The sequence below is a fragment of the Camellia sinensis genome, chromosome 1 (genome assembly GCF_055761805.1).
Source record: "Camellia sinensis isolate YWXY chromosome 1, ASM5576180v1, whole genome shotgun sequence".
Taxonomy (NCBI): Eukaryota; Viridiplantae; Streptophyta; class Magnoliopsida; order Ericales; family Theaceae; genus Camellia; species Camellia sinensis.
The window spans coordinates 82,510,635-82,533,403 of record NC_138961.1 but is presented as its reverse complement, the minus strand read 5'-3'; the positions used below and the strand labels follow the sequence as shown (position 1 = coordinate 82,533,403).

General features: G+C 33.3%; 1 protein-coding gene across 1 annotated transcript; it reads left to right on the top strand.

The window, feature by feature from the left end:
* The first annotated feature begins 1,017 nt into the window (after positions 1–1,017).
* Positions 1,018–8,652, top strand: FKBP53 (FK506 BINDING PROTEIN 53). Its single transcript, XM_028242393.2, has 11 exons — positions 1,018–1,189; positions 1,325–1,398; positions 3,242–3,477; positions 3,635–3,774; positions 4,774–5,137; positions 5,328–5,540; positions 6,232–6,484; positions 7,786–7,873; positions 7,954–7,995; positions 8,113–8,161; positions 8,405–8,652. Exons 1-11 carry the CDS (start codon positions 1,177–1,179, stop codon positions 8,484–8,486), a joined length of 1,554 nt encoding a protein of 517 aa, XP_028098194.2. The 5' UTR covers positions 1,018–1,176; the 3' UTR covers positions 8,487–8,652.
* The last annotated feature ends 14,117 nt before the right edge of the window (positions 8,653–22,769 follow it).

Sequence of the window (22,769 nt, the reverse complement as noted above, 5' to 3'; positions counted from 1 at the left end):
TAAAATTTGGGATTTGTTGGTCTATCCCTCTAAAAAGTAATTAAGGCCTCATTTAACAACTAATAATTTTAGTTAAAAATTTAAAAAATTAAAATAAGTTGTCATATTATTATTATTTTTCTCATTTTTTCATAAAAAGTTAAAAAATTATTAAAAAATTATTTCAATACGATTATTAAATTAGTCAATAAATACCATGGAAAGAGAATTTATTTTCTTTATTTTTTACATGTCTTTTTTGTTAAAAATTAAAAAATCATTAAAAATAATTGTTTGGTTCCAATTTCCTAAATTCAATTTATGAAAATTGAGTTTTTTTTTTTATTTTTCATTTTTTTTGGTTTTTAGTGATTTTTTTAATATTTTAAGAATTTTTTTTACTTTTTAGATACACTTAGTATAAATACAATTAAAAAGTATAATATTTATTGAATTTTTTTTTTAAAAAAGTCGCTAAATACCAAAAATATAACAATTTAATATATTTTCGTATTTTTATATATTTATTGATTTTTTTAAAATATTTTACTTTTTAAATATATCTAAGTTAAGATAATCCAAAAAATAAAAAAATTATTTAAAATATTAAAAAAATTATTAAAAATCAAAAATAAAAATTAAAAAAATAAAAGATACATGCCTGTTTGGTTTGTTTTTGGAAGAGTTGTTTTTTGAAAAAAAATTTCAAAATTTTGTTTGATTTGTGATTTTTTTCAAAAAATTTTCAAAATCACTTTCTCTCTCTTACACATCAATCAATCATTTTTTCTCTCTCCCTCACTCATTCTCAATCACTTTTTCTCTCACACACATCTACTTAATTATAACAAAATATCAAATAATCCCAAATTCTCAAATTCCAAAACTACTTTAAAAAATATACAATCAAACAAATCAATTTTTTTTTTTAATTCTCTCCCTAATTTTTTTTTTTGAAAATCAATATCTCAAAAACAAACCAAACACACCCTTAATTTTTTAAAAATTGAGTTCATGGAGGAAATATGACGACCTGTGCAGGATATTCGCACGTGGCAGTCCTTGGAGCATGGTTTCATGCGCTCTCCGTAAAAACAAAGGTGATCGTAGCAGAAAAAAGTGGGGGGTTTTAGGGTTTTAAGAGGCCGAGAGCACCGAGTCGCTTACGTTCCAGGGGTTTTAGAGAAAGCTCTTGAGATGGCATTCTGGGGTTAGTTTCCGATTACATATTTTTTTTTTATTGTTTTTTTGTTTTTTATTTCAGGCAACCAAACAAGGGGTTTGATTTTGTTGCATTCGATATATATCGGTTATATGTGGATTTTATCTGTTGTTATTCTCGCAGGAATTGAAGTAAAACCGGGCAAACCGTACACTCATGAATTCGATGATGAGCAAGGAAGGCTTCACTTATCTCTGGTTTGTTTTCCAAGTTCACTGCGATTCGATTCATTTTTTTTTTTTAATTTTTTAATTAATTAATTATTTTTTATTTTTTATACAAACTACCTTCAAGGTTTTGAAAGTTTTGCTAACTTTGATTTTCGGACATCATTGAGTCATGCGATATTCGTCTGTTTTGGTATTTTTTTTCTTTAGGGCTTGTCCAATCCTTTACTCTATTTTTTCATAAAATTTGGTTAAAAGCTTTGATGTGATAAGGAAACTCCAATCCTTACTCTCTTGTTTTCATCAAATATTTTTGAACAATTCCAAATTTTATCCTGAAAATCTGCTTTAATCATTGCTCCTAAAATTTCATCAAATTTGAGTAAAGATATGACTGTTGAAAATTTGGCGAAGGATTTGATTGGGTGAAAAAATTGCATCTCCCTTTTTATACAAATTTGATGAAATGGTTGGAGCACACTTTTTGCCATTTTTTTTGTTATCAATTGATAATACTATGAGTTCCAGAGGGAACGGGTCAGATTGATCCACGCTTTCCAAACAGTTGCCTGAGTGTCGAGCCCGCAAAGAGACCTGCACAAGAGTTCAACGGGGAACGGGGAGTCCCCCAGCGAACCCTCCGACGATCAAGTTAGAGAAGAGAGAGGGTGATAGAATGTAGAGATAGAATGGTGATAGAGAATTTAACCCTTTTCTTTGTCTTAGAAAACCCGCTTATATCTTTTGATAATCATTTCCTTGTCCATTCTGAGCTGTCATGTTAGCCGAAAGTCTATGCCCTAACTTGCGTTGTTCGTGGTGAGGCTGCCTTGTTTGTGGTGAGGCTGCTTTGTTCTAACGTGAAGGGTTACCATAATAAATGCTGCAGGGAAACTCATTAATGACTGATGTGTGGTGTAATAACTCTGCAGGATCTTTGTCTGATGTAGCTGGTTCTTTACTTGCCAAGTGTTTAGATGTTATTGGTGCTTGGTGTAACGTTGGGTTTCAAGAATGTTGGGCTTTAGTATTTGAATCATGGATTAGGCCTCAAGTGGTGGGCCATATCCTTTATGGGCCCACCCATGTCATCAATTTTGATTTTGATGAAATGGTTGGAGCACACTTTTTATACAAAATTGCATCTCCCATTTTTGCCCTTTCTCTCCCTTGTGTGTTTGTATGTGAATTTAGAAAGTTGAATCTAGTCATATGCTCTAAGAGCATATTAACGAGTGGTTTATTTTGGCGTAACAGTGCTAAAATAGCAGTACATTACAAAACACTAGCAATGTAGCATATGTTGTGCTCGAGTAGAAATAGCACTATACTATTTTATTCTATATGTTTGACCAGTTAACTTTTTTTGATAAAAAATTCATCGATGCCATTATATTTGGAGCTTAATTTACCACTAATTAAAACTATGTCATTTGAAGATAAATAAAATGTAACGATAAAAATTACATGCACAGGTCCATTTACTTATTTTGTAACTCTGACTTAAATTAATGAATTGAAGCATTATTGTAAAAAAAAATTGGTATTTGATAGATGACGAATAAAAAATAAAGTACATAAAATACTACTATGTTGGAAAGCTTGTGCTATTTTAGCATAGTAAATACTACATAATGTTGAGTAGTTTGTTGTAAATGTGTATAAAGTGCACTTTTGTTGTAATAAAATAGCACAAAAAATACTATATCACTGGGGATGCTCTAAAGAAAAAGAAAACTGAAGAGGATTTTGAGATGATTCAAGGTTCTTTTCTTTTTCAAGGGTTTCTGTGTTTCTCTAATTTCGTGTTACCTAGTCGAAATGTTTTGGTTGGTATATTTTGAACACATTATGTAACCATTTGATGATTCAGGCAACATTAGGCACTGGTTCATCAACAAAGAAGAGCATACTCCAGTGCAATGTGGGAGATAAGAGACCAATTTATTTATGTTCTTTGTTACCAGATAGAATTGAGACTTGTCCATTGAATCTTGAATTTGACGAGGAAGATGAAGTTATCTTCTCAGTAATTGGGCCTCACAGCATTCATCTTTCTGGTTTCTTTCTTGGTGAAACTCAAGATTCTGCTAGAGATGATTATGGGACGTATCCTTTTGATTTTGTCCAAGTTGATTTCTCTATGTACTTTTTATGGTTTTGTTCACCTAATTTTTAAATTATATGAACAAATGGCAGTGTTAAGTTGAATAACCTGCTCATGCACTTGTGCGTTTGGGATTTTTAACTTCCTAAACTATGATAGTGATTCATTTGGGGAAGATATTGGTGAGACTGAGTCTGATGAATCTATTGATTATGATACTGATGAAGATGAATATGAGGATGACTTTATTGATGATGATATGGACATGTACCTGTCCTCGCCTGTCCCCAACAGTGGAGGTATAGCCCTTAAGCTTTTGTATCCTCTCACATGAATCACTCCAACTTGCAAAGTTTAGGTTGTTCACTTTATCATTTTACCTATCACATGCTATGAGGCACGGGTACAGGTACGAGTATGGCTTAATACGTTTGTAAAAAAATATTTATTTTTAATTTGTAGTAATGCAAAAATTGATTATATGGTTTAATTTATTAAGATCCAACCTACAATTAATATTTAATGCCAAAAGTAAAGAGGTATAAACCAAAATTAAATGTCATTATATTAAATAACTGTCAAACCATAGCTTAATTTCAAAATCATGCTAAGTATAAAACTAAAAAATAAAAACGAAGTCTAGTCAAAGGAATTTTATCTATATAGTAGAAGAAAATATTGTTTCGACTGAGGTACAGTACAACTTGAGTATATACTAGGTACGTCTGAGGACGTCAAAAGTTAATAAGAAAAAATTTGGGTACGCGTTTCGTGTACCTGGGACGTATGCAGAAGTGTTATAGGGCAGTAAGTACCCAGTACGGGTACGGTATGTTTGTCGAAGTTCCCATGCTTCATAGATCACATGCCTTGCCAACGCTAGTCGTACTTTTGGAATTAGTTCCTCCAGAAGTTAAAAACTAGTAGGATTATTTGGAAGTTAAAAACACTCCTCAAAGGCCTTTGATTATTTGATTCTTACTATAATGTTATTCAAAAAGTTTTCAACACAAGGATTTAATAGTGAATGTTGAGAATATTTTAAAATTGCTTATGGCTTGAAAATTTATATTATACTGATTACCCACTTAAATCACTATAAAGTATGATAGTGCTATTTTGGAATATTTTAAGTTGGCATTTTACTTAAATTTCTGCTGTGGTGGGGATATATGTCCTCTTTGAGTTGAAAGGTTATCAAACTTCTATAAGTTCATTATTATATTGTGCTTTGTCATTTCTAACAGTATCTAACATTTGATATTCCTCGTTACAAAATTTTGTTGGTTTTATATCAGTGGTGATAGAGGAGATATTTGATGATGAAAAGCCTGCTAATGAGAAAGGCAAGTCTAAGCAAGGAAAGAAGAAAAACCCGTTGAGCACTTCTGACAACAATGGAAATTCTGTGCAACAACTTATTGTTAAGAGTGATACTGGTGGCCGAATCTTAGAAAGTGAAGATGAAGATGGCTTTCCTATATCTTCCCACCATAAGAACAATGCTGATGCTTCGTGTGTCGAAGGAAAAGCAGAAGAAACTAAAGATAATATAACTGATAAGAAAGCCAAGAAGAAGAAGAAGGCGAAAGATGATTCTGATTGTGTCAGAAGATTAAAAAGAAAAGTTGATGCTATTATCCAAGATGGTGAACAAACAATGTGAGTATATCTACCCAGTTTCAGCTTCAAAGAAAATTTGTCAGCATTGGTAAGATTTTTTTTGGTTGATTCTAGAATTTCTGTTTCTAGTTCATGTTTATGGTATATTTGGAGTGTGATTAGGAATAGCCTTGACAATTGGTACCTCTAAGATTCTTTTGTAATTGTGGTTTCATTATTTTGGAAATAGGGAAAAAGGCCAGCAGATTGATTCTTCACTTGCAAATACTGAAGTAGTTCCTGAAACTAACATGAAACAAAAGGAGAATAAGAAGAAGAAAGTAAGGAGTAAAGATGAAAAGACTCGTGAGGCTGGTACAGACAGCAAGAGCAATATCCCGCCTGAGGCAGCTACCGTGGACACGGAGCAGGCTTTGCCAGTTGGAAAGGAATGTGATCAGAAGTGAGTGCTTCCTCCAAACATTTAGACTCTCAAATCTGGGTAATAAACACTGCTGTTTTAGTGCGTGTTGAACCTGTGAATTTGCCCCCTTTTGGCTTGATTGAACACAAAAGGAAATAAAAAGCCATACACCATATATATTCTTTGAAGAAAAAAAGAAAAGGAAAAAGGGGAGGAAGAGGCTTGAAGCTACAGAGTAGTTTATGCATTATCATGCATAAACTGGGAATGATCATATCTTCAATCCCACTACTACGCAATAATGACCAACAAGTCATTATTCCTTTTCACCTAAACTAGTAGAGCTCCTTCATAGAGAAGATATTGTGTCTTCTCTGTGCTTCTGTCTGCATGTGAATGTCTGCGTATGTCTGCCAGCACCTGTGAAAGATTTGGTTAGCATATAGATGCGAAGAAGACCTGAATTTCAGTTTTCTCGTAGCTTTAAAGGTTCAGAAATATTTATAAGCATTTTAAGTGTTTGGAATTTCATTTTGCACCAACCTTTTCTGCAAATCCTGTGTGGATACGTATAATTCTCCTCCATGAACTGACAAATGCCTTCCATTATTTTTTTATGTATTGATTTATTTCTTTGATAAAATGGAAGCTTTGTTTTTAGCTCTGATCATGATTTTAATGCTAATGCCAATGCTGGTTAACATGATTTTTTTTGTTGGATATATATCAGGAACCTTGATATTGATCCTGACTCTATTGCTGAGGGAAAGAAAAAGAAGAAAAAGAAAAAGAGCAAGAAGCAAGGGAGCGATGCAGATGCAAATGTGGATCAAACTGTTCCAGACAAAAATGGATCCACTATAGAGATCGAGAAGAAAACTGAAGTGAAGCCATTTCAAGTGAGGTCCTTCCCAAATGGATTGGTTATTGAGGAGTTGGCAATGGGTAAACCAGATGGAAAAAAAGCTTCTCCTGGGAAAAATGTAAATTCTTTTTCTATTCAGTTGTAGTCTTACATATTAGGATACTGTTCTTTTTAGCTTGGGCCAACATGATGATTTGCAAAAGAGCAATGCTGGGGTCCCTAAAAAACCTATGAAAATTTTTACGCCGTACTCACATGTGAGTATTGGGTAGAATAGTTGGTAATTTTTTTGGGGTCTCTTACATTTTTGTTTTCAAAATGGTCTTCTTTTGATCTACCAAATGGTCCATATCATCTAGTGTGTTAGAATTGAACGTGAGAGTCATGAGACTTGAGACACATGGTGCAACTTTGATTTATGTGGACTCGCCCCGCACCCGCCCTACTTCCGTCACCCCCCGATTTGCCCTGCCCCCAATATGATACGTTGCGGGGGCGGATTTCTATAAACCCGCCCCAAACCTGACCTGTGGCCATTGACATTGTGGAGTTCTATGAACCATGGACACCCCAAAATCAGTGCCGTGGTGGTGTTCGACACGGGGACACGCCGGGGACACGCAGGGGACACATACGGGACACGCCATCTGGCGTGTCTCTTTAATTTAATGATTTTTTTTTGTAGGGGACACGGCGTAGCTAAATTTTTTTTCTTCTTTTATTTTGCCTCTCTTATTTAGTACTTTTGTAAAAAATATTGTTGGATGTTGAATGTTTTTCCCTTCTCGTCTTAGTTCTTGTTATCGTTTATTACGATTTTTTTATGAATGGATGATCTATTAATTTGTTTAAATGTAGTGGTAATATTTATTGAATTAATATTACTATGTTAGTGTTTGTTAATTTTAATTTAGGATGAATGTAATATGAATCTACATAACATATAAAAATATACAAAAATAAATAAAATAAAATTCACTGTGTCCCCCGCCGTGTCCGTGTTCCCATTTTTTGAAAATTGCCGTGTCCCATGTCCGTATCTGTGTCCGTATCCGTGTTTCATAGGTGGAGTTAAGCCAATAAGTTGACTTTCTTAGGTAATTAATAAATTGAAAAGAAGTCTTGTCTACCTTGTGCTCGCTTGTACTTATTTATTTATATTTGTAATGAAATTTCTCTTTGTAGCTTATGAAATAAAAAAAAGAAAAGAAAAAAGAAAAGAAAAAAGAAAAAAGAAAAAATGAATGTATATTTACCTTTATGCCAAAAGCAAAATGCTTGTAAAGTATAATGAGACAAAATGCTTGTAAAGTATATTGAAATAAATATATGTAATATTTAAATTTTATACTACTTGAATTTATGTTGAATGCATTTTTCTCTCATTTAATTGCAGAGAAGTTTGTTTTTGTGTTTTAGGTTAGCGTCCATTATATTGGCAAGCTTAAAAAGAATGGTGAAATATTTGACTCAAACATTGGCAGAGCCCCTTTTAAGTTTCGCCTAGGTAACTCTTATACTGAATTTATTATACACATGGCAGGCACTTGATTAGTTGTGTTAATTTGTTTTGTGTTGTTTTTCCAGGTGTGGGACAAGTTATTAAAGGATGGGATGTTGGGGTTAATGGTAATTATTCTTACCAATTCAGGAGGCACTTTGTTTTTAAGTTATTGTTCCTTAGTTTTTTATTTGCAAATATTGTGAAGAATACATGACATTTTTTATTCAATGTCTAATCATCAGGCATGCGTGTTGGGGACAAAAGAAGACTCACAATTCCACCAGCCATGGGGTATTCAATTGCTTTTATTTTCAATACATAATTGTTACCATTTGGTTTGATACATCTGATGTCTGTGAACCCCCACTTTAGTAGCAAGTCCATAATCCATTTAGTTTTCGATAAATGACACTTTTTATTGAGAGAGCATAGAAGTGGACCTTATTGATAAGGGATCTTTCTTTTTTTTTTTTCTTTTTTTTTTCTCTCTCGCTGGTGACATTTTTAATTTTAATTTTAATTTTTTTAATGCAGTTATGGGAGTCAAGGTGCTGGTCGAGCGATACCACCCAACTCGTGGCTAGTTTTTGATGTTGAGTTGGTAAACGTCCGTTGATTGGCCTCTCTAAATGTGAGAACCTTTTTGTGTTTTTTATTTTACATGATTAAAGCAGTTTTGGGTGTTGTTTTCTTGGTTGGATAAATTGAAAACAGATTGTGCTATATTCAATTCTGGGAATTGTTTTTTTCTCAAAATATACTTGGAACTTGGATTACGAGTATCTAGTTCTTATTATCACATGCTCTATTTTCATGGTTCCATTGGAACAAGCTAGTTTGCCTTGTTTTTACACGTGCGTGTCCATGTGTTTCAAGAATTGCATAGCACTCTCGATCAAAAAAGCAATGTGTATCGTCTGTATTTAGTAACAGAAAATGAATCTCTTTTTCATTCTCGATCTATATCTTTGTTCTCTGCATTCCTATATTTCTTGTAGGAGTATTCACATGTTTAAAAATGTATTAGTGTAACACTTTTTTTTTTTTTTAATCTTGTGTTAATTTTATTTTTCAGTTTAAAACCACAAGTAGTTAAATGTGCATGTTTTTTTGTAAGTTTTAACCAAAAATTTGACTTGAACTATAATAGCATTGGATAGCCATGAGTCTTAAATAAGCCAATAGCAAGATGAGATTTGTCGATAATAACTCTAAATTTGAGAACTAGTGAAAGATGTACACAGAAGAGAGGTTATTAACTTTGTGCACTTTCCCATTGCATGTTAATGTTGCACTGCAAGGAAATATGATCAATTTTACGGCACCATGGAAGAGCCACGCACTAATAGGTCTGTGAAACAAAACCCGAGGGCAGAGCAGACAATCTAATCTTAATCTAGCCTCTTTAACTGGTGCATCCCAAAATGTTGGCACAATCCAGTGGGGGGTTGGTTGAGCATTGCATTACACCACCAATAATTCAGTTCTAAGTTAAATGGATAGAACCATCCACTCTTTAGAGTAACCACATTCTTATTGAGCGGTGCATTGCAGATATAAGGTTTTTTCGTAATCAAAAGTTCAGGATTGTAACCCAATGTATATTGACCTCGGTCAACATTTGCCTGGAAAATCAGAAGCTAAAACAGAAGGCGTAGCGTTGTCACCCAACCCGGACCCTTCAATTCAATCCAGCACCCGAAATCAGCTGAGCCACCAGTTCCGGTACCAGTATCACACCTGTTGGATTTGAAAATTTTAAATTCCGAAGTAAAATTTTCATCTGTATACAATCTAGCTCCCGAAACTGTGAAACCTGCAATAGATCTCCACTGCATGATTTTACAACATACCTCATGTTACAAAAAGGTTTGATTCGAAGGACTGGGGCAACACATGCAATACTTATCTTACATTGATGAGAAACATCAGTCTCAATCGATATAACTTGACGGAAGGGAAAAGGTTTATTTCTACTACGTTGTTATAGCAGTTGTAATAGGTGGTGATAATTACTACAATTGTTATATAACGGCATTATGTAACGATTGTGGTCACTTTTTAAAATCTTAGGAACAATAGTACCTATCAATTTGTTTTTTTTCTTAAAATGTAACTAACACAACAATCAGTGTATTTGGTTTTAGTTTTTTGAATTCAGTTTTTTAGAAGTTGAGTTGTTTGTTTTTCGTGTTTTTTTTTTTAGTAAATATTTTTAAAATTTTAAGCATTGTTTTTATTTTTTTAGATGCACCTTACTTAGATGTATTTAAAAAGTAAAATATTTATAAAAAAGTACTTTAAAAAATTAATAAATATACAAAAATAAGAAAAAATATACTAAATTAATTTTTTTTTTTTTGAATTCTTGGTATTTAGTGATTTTTTTTAAAAAAAATTTCAAGAAAATTATACTTTTTAAGTGTATTTATGTTAGGGATGTCTAAAAATTAAGATATTAAAAAAAATTCAATAAAAATAAAAAAAATACGAAAAATAAGAAAGTAGAATTTTCTAAAAAATATTTGTAAAAAACTAAAAACAAGCATAGTGAATTTAATTTAATTTTTTTTTCTCCCTCCAGAAGGATAGTTATTAACAAAATATATAAATAAAGCGCGGCTAGAATGTAGCATACAACATGGACTTCTTGGAGGTTTTGGGCAATCCAGAAGGCAGAAATCAAATTCCAATGTTCAATGTGTCAAAAATTCTATTTTGTTATGGAATTCAAAACGCTCCTACAAAAAATTAAAATAAAACATTTCTATAACTTACACTAGAATGTGAATTTGGAGCACAAATTCCCATTAGTCCGTGTCCAAAGTCAAATTTTACTTTATTCTTTCAATAATCAAACAAACAATAGCAACATGTTTTCTGGAAGAGAGCAAGTAAAGAATATGTAATTAAAAGTGGATAGCGAATACATCGATCTGTCTAAATCGATTAAATTGAAGTAATCTGTCACATTTTAGATGGATACGTAATGATGAGTAGACAGTTGCGGATTGATTTTTTTCAATCCGCCTAGTTTTGAACGGATGGCAGATTTGAGGTTCTTTTGACCGTAACTAAACCGCCAAACTGCGAGCATCCCTAATAATTTGTGAGACTTTGTATTTTTAATTTGTTTATATATTTTGTTTGTGTTTTCAATTAAAAATGAGTTTAAATATTCTGTTGAATATTTTGTTTGGTTTTAAATCTAACTCTAAAAATAATAAATAAAAAGATGATATATGCTGGTTAATTTTTATTTTCAAAAACAGATATAGATGTAACAATATAGAGGCATACAATCTCTACTACTGCTCTGTTCATGATTTTGGTGGTTTGAATTGTTTTTATATTTTAAAAACTATAGATTGTAATATTTTATATAATATTTTATGTGGATGGTGCATGCTGTGATTGAAATATGTGTATGCTGTATGCAGTGGTTATAATATTATAAAGTTTCAAACTTTTTTTCTTTGGACGAGACATGCAGTAATTGTAATAATTTTTTAAGTCATTGACTGTAGTTTTTTTTTTTTTTTTTTTTTTTTTTTTTTTTTTTGAGGAAGTGCACAAATTAAATTATGTTGAAAATTTATAAAATTTTAAACCGTCAAACCGATTCAAATCCATCCGTCAATCCGCCAATCTAGCGGACGAATGATGAATTGAAGGTTTCGTGACCACAATCGACCCGCACTCACCGGTGTTTTGGGAAGATGGTAAAAAATTACTTTTAAATTTTTTAAACTTTTTTGTGAGAGAGACTTTTGTTGAAAATGGTTATAAAATTCTGGATAAAACCAGAATTTTTTCCTAAGTTCGGTCTAATTTTTAGGTGGGCCCCGAGTGTCGATTTACTCGGGTCAAAGTGGTAACGCGTTCTATGCCGCGTTGTGATTCACGTGGTATATTTGGTCGCTTAAAACCATTACCGAGTGAATGGGAAATTGAAGCCAAAGTGTGCTCCATGGAAATGGAGTTTTGGTGGAAATTCCTTAAGGTTGTAAATTGGCTTGTCCCACATTGATTTGGTGGGAGGTTTTGAAAGGGTTTATAAGGATTAGGGTGAGATACTTGGGGTATGCCCCAAGGGGTACCCAAGTGTTTTAGAGGGAGAGGTTATGGGCAAAATGGGCTAGACCCATTGGACCCAAAAAACCACCGCCCGCGCGCGCCGCTGCCGGTCGGGCGGGCGGGCTGGGCTGGGTTGGGCTTCTAATCTTTTTGGGCCAAAAACATTTGAATTTAATTTTATTTTTTATTAAAATAAAATCCAGAATTCAAATTAAATTGGTTTGAATTTTTTGTTCATCCAAACAGGGCCCTTCCCGTTTTTAAACGGATTTTGGATACTATCTGTTTGAATTAATTCAAATCTGTTTGAATTCAAAACCCAACAGGTATGATACCTGTTCAATTCAAAACCAAGAGTTACATACCTGTTTAATTCAAATCCAAGAGCCACCTTCACATCTATAAATAGGACCACCCTCATTTGATGTTTTCATTCAGAAATTTCGTATTTCACTTCTGTTTTCTATTCTTCATCTTGCTGCATTTTATTTCCTAAAGAAAGAGTGTAAACACTTAGTGTGTTCGTAAGGCAAACAATTAGTAGTGCTGCTATTGTTGTGGTAGATCATTTCATCCTGGGAGATAGACGTCCAAATTCTGAAAGCACCGTGGAGAGGACGAATCTGTCTTAAGGACACAGTGTCAAACACTGGACTTGATCAGAAAAATAATTCGAAGAAATTAAATCAAGTAAGTTATTTAATTTACTTTCAGTTGTTTTTATTTGTTTATTTATTCAGATTTTAATTTTGTTTTTGTAACAAAATAAAATCTGTTTTTTATTCATATATTTTTATTACGAGTTTGATTTTTGTAATCAAACAAATTCTCTCCTTTTCTTTATTTCTTTTTATTCTGGTTGTTGTTTAGTACACAACAGAATTTAATTAATTTAAATACAGTGAAGATTGCCTTACAACTTTTAACCCACTTCCCAAAATAAGCAGCACAAATGAATGGAATGCCACAACTGATCCAGACATATTTTTTAAAACCATTATTTTATTTTATTGTTGTCAAACCCATTGAAAGATTTGCAATTGCAATCACTGTCAAACTTCCAGAAGCATGGCTAACTTTTGTCAGTGGCGTATTGGCATAATTGATAGGTACCAATGTTTCAAAATACACTGTTACATAATGATTGCGGCTATTACTTAATAGTTGTTGCGGTAGGCATTACGCATTACTCTTGTTTTTACAGTATGATTGAGATTCACAGATATGTCGGTCGTAGCAGCCGTAACGACCCGTTACGCACCGTTATACACTGTTTTGAGCTGATTCTTTTCAAAGAAAACAAAAGAAAAAGTTGAAAAACTATGGATGCTCAACAAATTTTGCACATACTTTTATGATTGAACAGATTTTGTACAGATTTTGTCTTGAGTTCTTTTCAGCCTGTGAACCATTTGAAGTAAGATTCCATAATATTCAGAATAGATCCACAACCTTTAATCTTTAGAAATTCTCCAATTGAGATTCAGAACTTCAGAGCCATAAATTTTCAACCATCTTGAATTGAGTTTCTTATAAAAAAAAAGAAAAGAAAAGAAAAGTGGTTCATGGGAAGAGGGATACAGAGAGAAGAGGAAATATAGAGGAGAGAGAGAGAGAGAGAGAGAGAGAGAGAGAAAGAAGAGAGAAGAGATGAAGAACCCATGTTGAAGATGAAGGAGATGAATAATATTGGCTGCCTCTGTAAAAGGAGATGAACCAGTGTTAAACCTGTGACTCTGTAAGTGAAAGTTTTGTTCGGTTGGCTATTTTTTTTTTTTTTTTTGGACAATGGTCTCTAACTGCCTCAGGAAGATATTAATATTATTTTGTTTTGTTTGGTTGCCTTTGGAACACTGGTCCCCGGCTACTTGGCTACCTTTGGAAGATGTGTATTATTTTGTTTTTGTTTGTGTGGTCTCCAATTGGCTTCAATTTTTTTTTGTTTTGTTTTGTTTTTTTAAACAATGATCTCCAGTTGGTTTGTAAACAAAAAAAAAAAAAAAAATTATGGTGATATATTTTGCAATTTTAATTTTAAAAAAATATTTATATATAGCTACGTACTTATTTTTAGCATTTTATATATAATAATTAGTGATTAACTTTTCTTATAATATCTAAAAATCATAACACCTATAATTATATCAATACATTTTATATATGTCAGTTTTTTTTTTTTAGGTTATTCAAAAAGATAACAAATATTCAAGTGATTGAAGCCCCAAAAAACAACTACGTATAATTTTTTTTTTTAATTTTTATATGATTACATTAGCATGTAAAATCCAAATGTATAAATAGTGGTTGAATGTTTTTTATAATCATTTCATTTAATATTTAATTATAAATATTTTTTATTTTGTTATTGTAATGTGTTCTGATAACAATTTTGATGGCACAATTTTTTTTAAAAAAAAATTCTTTTCTATAAAACAAAATAAAAAAAACAATAGCTCAAAAAATGCCATAAAAAATGTCTTTTTATATGATTCCATTAGCTTGTAAAATCCAAATGTATAAATAGTGGTTACATTTTTTTTTTATTTTTATTTTTTATAATCATTTCATTTAATATTTAATTATAAATATTTTTTATTTTGTTATTGTAATGTGTTGTGACAACAATTTTTATGGCACATTTTTTTTTAAATATCTTTTTTTATTAAAAAAAAATCAATAGCTCAAAAAAAAAAAAAAATCTTTATAAAGCTCAACTCGTACTCTAATTCAAAGTGACAATAGTGGTGGTTTAACACTATTTGATAGAGGAGGTGATGATGATGATGGTGATGGTGGAGGCACTTCTCACGGTGATAGTGGCGGCAACAATGGTGGTGATGGTGGTGGTACCCATGGATATCAAGCTTGAAGCACTTCTTAAAGTTCAACTCCTGCTCGAACTCAAAATGACAATAGTGGTGGTTTAATACCATCTGATGGAGGAGGAGATAACGGTGACGGTGGAGGCACTTCTCACGGTGACGGTAGCAGCGATAATGGTGGTAATGGTACTAGTTTTGATTCAGGAAGTGAAGATTTTATTAGAGGATTTAGATTATGTGATATTGGAGAACATTATGATGTTGGAGAACCTATTGCACTTTTACCCCAACTGCCTAAGAGGTTTCGTGGTAGTGATACACGGAGGAATGAAAGAAGAATAACAAGCAGAGACCAACAACTTGATTCATCTGATAGTAGTTAGAGTTATCCATGTCACCCTTACTTATCCTATAACAGTGATAGACAGAACTATCCTTACCCACCTCAACAAAATTACCCTTGACCCCCTCAACAACATGGTCCTTTATAATACACTTTGCCAAATTATTTACAAGTTCAAGAAGAGTATGTTGATCCTTTTCAGTCAAGGTATCCATTTTCTCCCCCAGTGCACCAAACATAAAGGGATAACATGATGACAACATTCACTTATAGATTTCCTAATTGATGGGTGAAAGTAGTAGCAGCAATTAAGCTCAACAATCTGAATACCAAAATGCATCACGTCACTCATTTTGGTGGTGACATTATGTAATTTTAGTAGTAACATTATGTAAAATGTAATCTCTATTATTTGCGAATTGTGCTATGATGTTATGTACTTTGTTACGTTCTTCCATTAAGGATGTATACTTTTTAAAAACTATTTGAGTTAAAATCTACGTATGCTTCCACAAATATAATAATTAAAAATCATTTTATACATCTAAGTCCAATAAAAGAAATTTTTGCCACGAGTGTAATATGGATTTATGACATGTAAAGTAATTAATTATTAAAATAAAGTGTAAAAAAACTCATTTTATAGTAATTGAAAAATATGAAATATATTGGATCATACTTAAAAATTATCAAAAATTTATCAAAATTTATTTTAAAACCCAATAAATATGATTCTGAAAAGAAAAATGCATATTGGTAAGTTTTTTCAAATTGTGCGAAAAATAAAAAAATTCACAATTTTGATTACCGCAACTGCTACGCTACGACTTTTATACCTTGTAATCTCAATTGCGCCACCGCCACCATTACGGCGACCACAACCGCTTTTCAAAACCTCGATAGGTACTAAAATGTTCAATGAGAGGAGTTGAAAACAAAAGGGAAAAGCAAATGGAATACTATCCCAAATGTAGCAATTTAAGAGCAACTTCAAATCAGAAGTCAAAAGAGAAGGTCAAATAATGTATACCGGGAGAGTAGGCAGCACAAAACCATTTACCTATTAGTCTTGGTCCTCCAGGGACCACTCCTCATTTCCCCATTATGATGCCTAATTAGACGATGCAGATTCACCGTAAATCTAAAAATTGGGAAAAACAAATTAATACAAGAGATATAATTACTAATTTATTAAATATATGATTTCAACATCTAGAAGTTGATACAAATAATCAAGAAAACTAATGGGTGTAAGGGTAGATAATATGTACGCATGTATACATATACCTATCTATGCTATGCTACCTCTATCTCTATGTGTGTGTATATATATGTATATTTTAAATGTACCAATATGAGAAAGTGACTTTTCTTATACTAAAAATTGGGTAAACAAGAAGTATTATCACTGAATCTCTAAATAATGTTCAAGAATCAAGAGTTTCATTATCAAGGGTTCATTAAAACCACAATACACATACACACAAAAAAATGTTTTTCTAGACTATTTTTGAATATGTTTGTTCAAGGTTGGCCAATCCGCTTTCTTAGAATTTTGTCTTCAAACTGTCAATCGAATGGCCAATTGATTTCCAAAGTAACTTATGAGGTGTTGCAAGTCTAGTGACTGGATTGCATGGGTTGAGCAGTAGTCACTCAGCCAGTTGATGGTGGATTTCGTTAATCAATTCCTGCGCCACTGTAATTGACGAATCAATTGGCCAATCGATTGCAGACCACCGAACTGACCTTAGTGTTTTACTATCAGTTAAAAGAAAAAAATGGGAAAAAGGTTGAGACCAGTTTTTTCTTCACCCCATAGATACATGTCAATGAAAAAGGGGTCTCTATCATTTCCCTCCTATCACTTATTGACTTGTGTTTGTGGGGTCAAGGAAAAAGGTATCTATTATTTTCTTTTTTTTCTTGACCCCATAGACACATGTTAATGAGTAATAGAAGAAAAAAAAAAAAAAACAAAACAAAAAATAAAGAGATGACCAATCTCAATATATTAGGAGTAGTAGGAACCAAGGAAAAAGGGATCTCAATCTTTTTCTTAATAACGTGGATACACTTGTGCTATCACTCAAACAATTAATAATTTAATCAATTAAAAGAAAATAATAATTGAAGCACACGTGCTAATTTTTTTAGATATTATAACTAAAAAATGAAAACATTACATAAAAAATAAAATTTTTAAAAAAAAGTGAAAAGCACTTTCCAATGAACATTTATAGCAAGTCACCAAATTCAGTCACTCTGATTAGTTTAGAATTCGGGTGCCTAGTCACACCTAATTAAGTAATTTAATCTTAAAAATCACTCACAAAAATAACCGAACTAGTTTTGACTCTTTTGCCTAGTCACACATAATTCAAGTAATTTTATCTTAAAAATCACGCACAAAAACTATTTTGAATAATATAAAGGGTATGAAAACCCTTCTACAATTTTTGCTCAATATCTCAACAAATTTACTCTAAAAAAATACAACTTAATAAAACATAGTTATATTTATTTTAAGAACAAATGAATATCCCAAATTTTTCTTTCATTCTCCTTGCGCTGCTTTTCTATGCAATACTACTTTTCTTCAATTAGAACAACTCTTACATAATCTTCAAAACAGTAGCCGTTGGAGACATGCTAGAATTACTCCATCTTTTCCGCTCAGCATATTGCATAAATCAACAATGAATAAATATGAATTAAAAAAGGTATTGAAAGAATTCAAAATAAGACAACCCACCATTCCTTTTAGTATTATTATATTTTATTGCATAATAAATTTAATTATTATTAAATTAGTACAACATATATCAAAATGATAAAATCTATTGCTATGTTTTGTATCAAATGATTGTAAAATATGTATATTAAAAAGTACATAATATAACTAATAATATTTTAAATACTATCAAAATTGAACCATAAAATTAACACTGGCAAAAGACAACACAACATGGAAATGGGATTAAGTAAATCTCTGAAAAAATTAATGATTATGGGAAGAAATGGAAGAGCAGATGGAGAACAAAAGATTGATTCAACTTCAAGTGATACCTACCCTGATTAAACTACAATGCACATCACAATCAAGAATTTACAGCAAATCACAATCAAGTTGCTCAAATATCAAACAACATACCCAACGAAATAATCCTCATATGGAGAAAGATGGTTATGCATTATCTCCTTATAAATTGGATATGCTATTTATATATTTTCTCAATTTTCACATCTACTCTCAAGTTTTTACTAACTGTTAGGCAAGGCTAAATCTTTTATATATTGTAGAAGCAATGGGTGATTGTAGCTGGTTTTTCATGCTCCTCGGAGGGTATAGTCTCTTTGGGTACAATAGCCCTACAGTTTGGACTGTCGTGGTTTTGAATCTAGTTTCACAAGCACAATGTGAAACAGAAAACAAATGAGAGTCCAAATCCGACAAATCTTAGAAAATCCATTAATCATCAGAGATGTCAAAAATGGACTGCATTGTCAGATTTCAGAGTCGCCACCTAAATATTTTTGAGAAATTTAGGAAACTTGTAACTCATGCCAAAGGCCACTTGTCCATCGTAACCAAAGTTGTCTCGGTCTGGGAACTTAGGTATGAGAGGGGAAGGTCACGAATTGAGCATCCCCTTCACCCAATCAAAGATCTGCCTCTACGAATCATGATGTGAATTTTATCAACATTATATACTCTTGTTCTGATTAAATTATGCTAACTTATTATGTGAGGCACGCAAGTATAGACTGATTCGTTTGCTTCGGAAATAACTTGATTTTATGTGATTTGTTTTAAAAGAGTTTCGAGTGCACACAACTCAAAAAGAAAGAACTAAAAGAGAGTCTCTAATGGTCTTGATGGAAAAGCTCTCATGTAGCTTTGAAGGAAAATCAAAGCTAAACTAAGTAAAAGCAAGAAATGAAAACTATGGAGAGATGATTGCAAGCTCATCTTCCTACCCATGGAACATGGATGAAACGTCCATTTCTATGCTACAAAAGGGGAACTATAAGAGAGTTTTGCAATATCTTCCAACAAGAGAGATATGAGACAAGAATCAAACTATCTATATAAGCTTTAAACACATATATACAGTTCATATTTAATCAAAATCTACCTAAAATAGCACTGAAAATGAAATAAAGGAAGCAAAAACATGGAGAACAACAAGAGAGCAACACTAGAGAACAAGCCTATGGAAGGGTGGCTAACCCTTCCACATTCAACAAGGTTTAAATCACATGTTTAAGCCTAAAAGCACTCTAAAAATCAGTATTGAAATGAAAAACAAGAAGCTTAAAAGAAAATAAAATGGAAAGAGTTTAAGAATCAACCTCTAGAGAAGAGGTATAGTTTCTTGGTCCACAAACCACAAGCTAAACACTCTCAACTATCTGAAATAGTGTTCAAAATCTCAGCAAAAAGCTTCAAAATCAAGCTTCAAGGGTGTATATCTAGTGTATCTATATCAAGAGGGTAGGAAAGGTTTGGATATCTTCAAAAAAGGATTGCTTACTAAGTTTCTCAACCCCAAACACTGGGGACAGGTGTTGTATTTATAGAATTTCGGCATTTCACATCGAAAATATCTGAAAAAAGGACAGTTGGCTTGGAGCTTGTGCATGGGAGCAGCTACAGCTGCAAAATATTTGTTCTCGGCGAACATGGCCAGCTAGCAAGAGGATGGCTGACCGACCAACATAATGTGGCCTGCCGGTCATTTTTGGTTTTGCTGCTTTTTGAGTGGTCAGGTTAGAAAAATAGGGTTTGGTCTAAATGGGGTGCAAGGTTTGGATTTGAAGCTCAAAACTGAATTTTTTTGCTGAAGATTCGAATGGTTACACAGCATAACATTTCATCATTGAGTGTTTAGAAGGAAGCGCCCAAGTTTTAAGGGTGGTCACAATGGGGTATCTATAGTTGCCCCTCTTTGACAAAGGTCGAAGTCATGAAATGACGTTAGTGAATTTCAAAACTTGAAGTCGACCCATTTAACAAGGCCGCAATACTTGGGCAAACAAACAAGATGCAGATGTAATTGGTTAAACCCGAGGGTTGCCTACGTATTCCTTTGCAAGGAATCAAACCAGCGTAGTTCAGGGACAGGATACAAATAATACACAATGCAATGCAACAATCTAAACTATGAGCAGTGCTTACCACACGAATATCATAAAGGAATGGGAATGCAAATCAAACTACATTTTACACAGAAAAGGTACCGACACCCTTAAACCATAATTCTTGTAGAATAGGTGCGTACACATGCGGAACTTTGCCTTTCGCAGAAAAAGTACAAGTAATTGGGTGATATGATATAAATAAGGAATGATCTACTGGGGAAATATAATGATCTTACGATGTAATGGATGCAATGAATGAAGTGAATAAGGGGTGCAGGCCGAACTGCGTCTTATCTAGAAAAGGCATGGACACAAAAGAAACCACATATAACACAGAAAAGGTGTCGACACCCTTAGATCACAATTCTTGCAGAATAGGTGCGTACATATGCAGAGCTATGCTTCAACGCGGGAAAGGTATGAGCACATGCCAAACTAAGCTTAACATGGAAAGGATGCAGGCAATAAATGGTATAATATAATGGATGTAATGGATAATGTAGTAGATGCATGATAAATGCTATATGCAATGTGATAGAGGTAATAGATGATAATAGATATGATGTAGCAGTTAGGAAGTGGTGCCTTAGAAAGCACCTTATAGGGCAATTGGCGATGACTCACCTCATTCTACTGGAGATCTTCCTCTTCTTTTTGGTTTTGAGACTTCTTCCTTCATCTTGTGCTTCCAAACCACAGGTACTACTTTTATCCTTGGCCATGTTTGTAACTTTTCCATTCTCCAATAAGGTAACATACTAGGTTGGTTCAATATCCAGAATTAAGGTGCATACAAGCTATGTCAACCTATAGGGTTGCCATATAGATTTTAAGCTGAGGATACATCACTGGGTATTTAAACCAGACTTTAGTCTAAAAAATTCCAAACCTCTGCATTCTAGGCATCACCATTCGAACTCTAGTTTCCACCGTCTCAGTTGATCTCCTAGGAACTCACTACAAACACGGTCAGGTGGCTATACTGGATCATCTGAAGTCGTTCAGGCATGACAAACACCAAAGGAATTGCACCTTTAGAGGATTTAAGATTTCCTAGACTCGGTGAGTGCACAAGACAATGTTATGCAGGTGCACAAAACAGTGCGATGTGGGTGTATAAGATAGTGCGGTGAGGGTGCACAAAATAGTACAATGTAGGTGCACAATACAATGCGATGCGGGTTGAATGCATAAAATAGTGTGATGCAGGTGAACATACAAAACAGTGCGATGTGGGTGCACAAGAGAGTGCGATGATGGTGCGCAAAACAGTACAAGGTGGGGTGCACAAAACAGTGTGGGGTGAAGTGCACAAAATAGTGCGATACAAGATGAATGTATAAGACAGTGCATCATGTACCTTATGGAATGAGTGTAGGGAAACTTGCCACAACTTATTGAAAGGTAACTAAAAAACACTGCGGAAGGTAACTCGATGACCCTTTGTTTTTACAAGTACAAAACAAAGTCAAGAACATGAGTAACCAAGCATGTAAATCAAATCAACCCGAGTGTATGAGCATGAATGCATAAAGCACGTGTATTAATCAGAGGGAAGATGGTAATCCCATGAGAGTTTTGAAATGGTCGGAGACAACTTTCGAAAGTTGAATCATATTAGAATCATTATGGGGGTGAGCTACCCTAACCTAGGGAAAAGTGCCCAACAAATGGCTTTGAGCGGATTGCGAGAAAGGTTGAGTTCATGCCCTTTGTTCAATTGATGACCCGATCAGATGTACTAAAAATTGCCCCTAGTGTCTAGCCACTGGCCACCTTTTTTAACATTATGCAGGCACGTGTGATGGGGATCATCAAATCCTGGACTAATTGCCAACCAATCAGACTCATGCTTCTCTTCTGCCCTGACATGTTAAGAACTTACTCCAATCTCCTCCAAAGTAGTGATGGATTCCTCACATACACTAATCATGAACGCGATGCCCCTTGTATGGGTACTCTCAGTTTGTTTATGAATTCCATACATGGATTTGTTTTTGAGTTTGGAGCGAATATTCATATATGAAATTTTGACCATGCCACTCTGTTGAACTTTGAGAGGTGACTCAATGAAGAGCACAGACCGAGACAAATACTAGGTGCGACACAACAGAACTCACAACTGACCCAAAAGTAGAAAAAGACTCAAGGTGACTGATCATTCATAGTGCCCTTCGTATTACTTATATTCCATTTAGAACTGAATTTCGTAAAGCTAGAGTTTTGGTTTCTCTTTTGCTCAAGTTAGAGATTCTAATGATAAGTTCAAGTAGTGAAAATTTCTCCACTTGTTGATTCAAGCTAGTTCTTTCTTACCCAACGCAAGTATGACATGCATAGTAGTCGGTGTAGCTTATAGATTGATGCGAAGCTAACGACGTGAATTGGGCAAGGTTTATTGAGTTGAGATGGATGAAATGGATATCATTGAGACTGAACTTCAGGATGAATTTGCCTACGTATCCTAAGAATGGGAATCAGGCCAACGTAGTTCATCGCTGAGGTTTACTCG

Coding starts and splice junctions, on each gene's coding strand:
- FKBP53 (XM_028242393.2), top strand. Junction 3,775..4,773: donor GCCTGTCCCCAACAGTGGAG/GTATAGCCCTTA, acceptor GTTTTATATCAG/TGGTGATAGAGGAGATATTT. Junction 5,138..5,327: donor CAAGATGGTGAACAAACAAT/GTGAGTATATCT, acceptor TTTTGGAAATAG/GGAAAAAGGCCAGCAGATTG.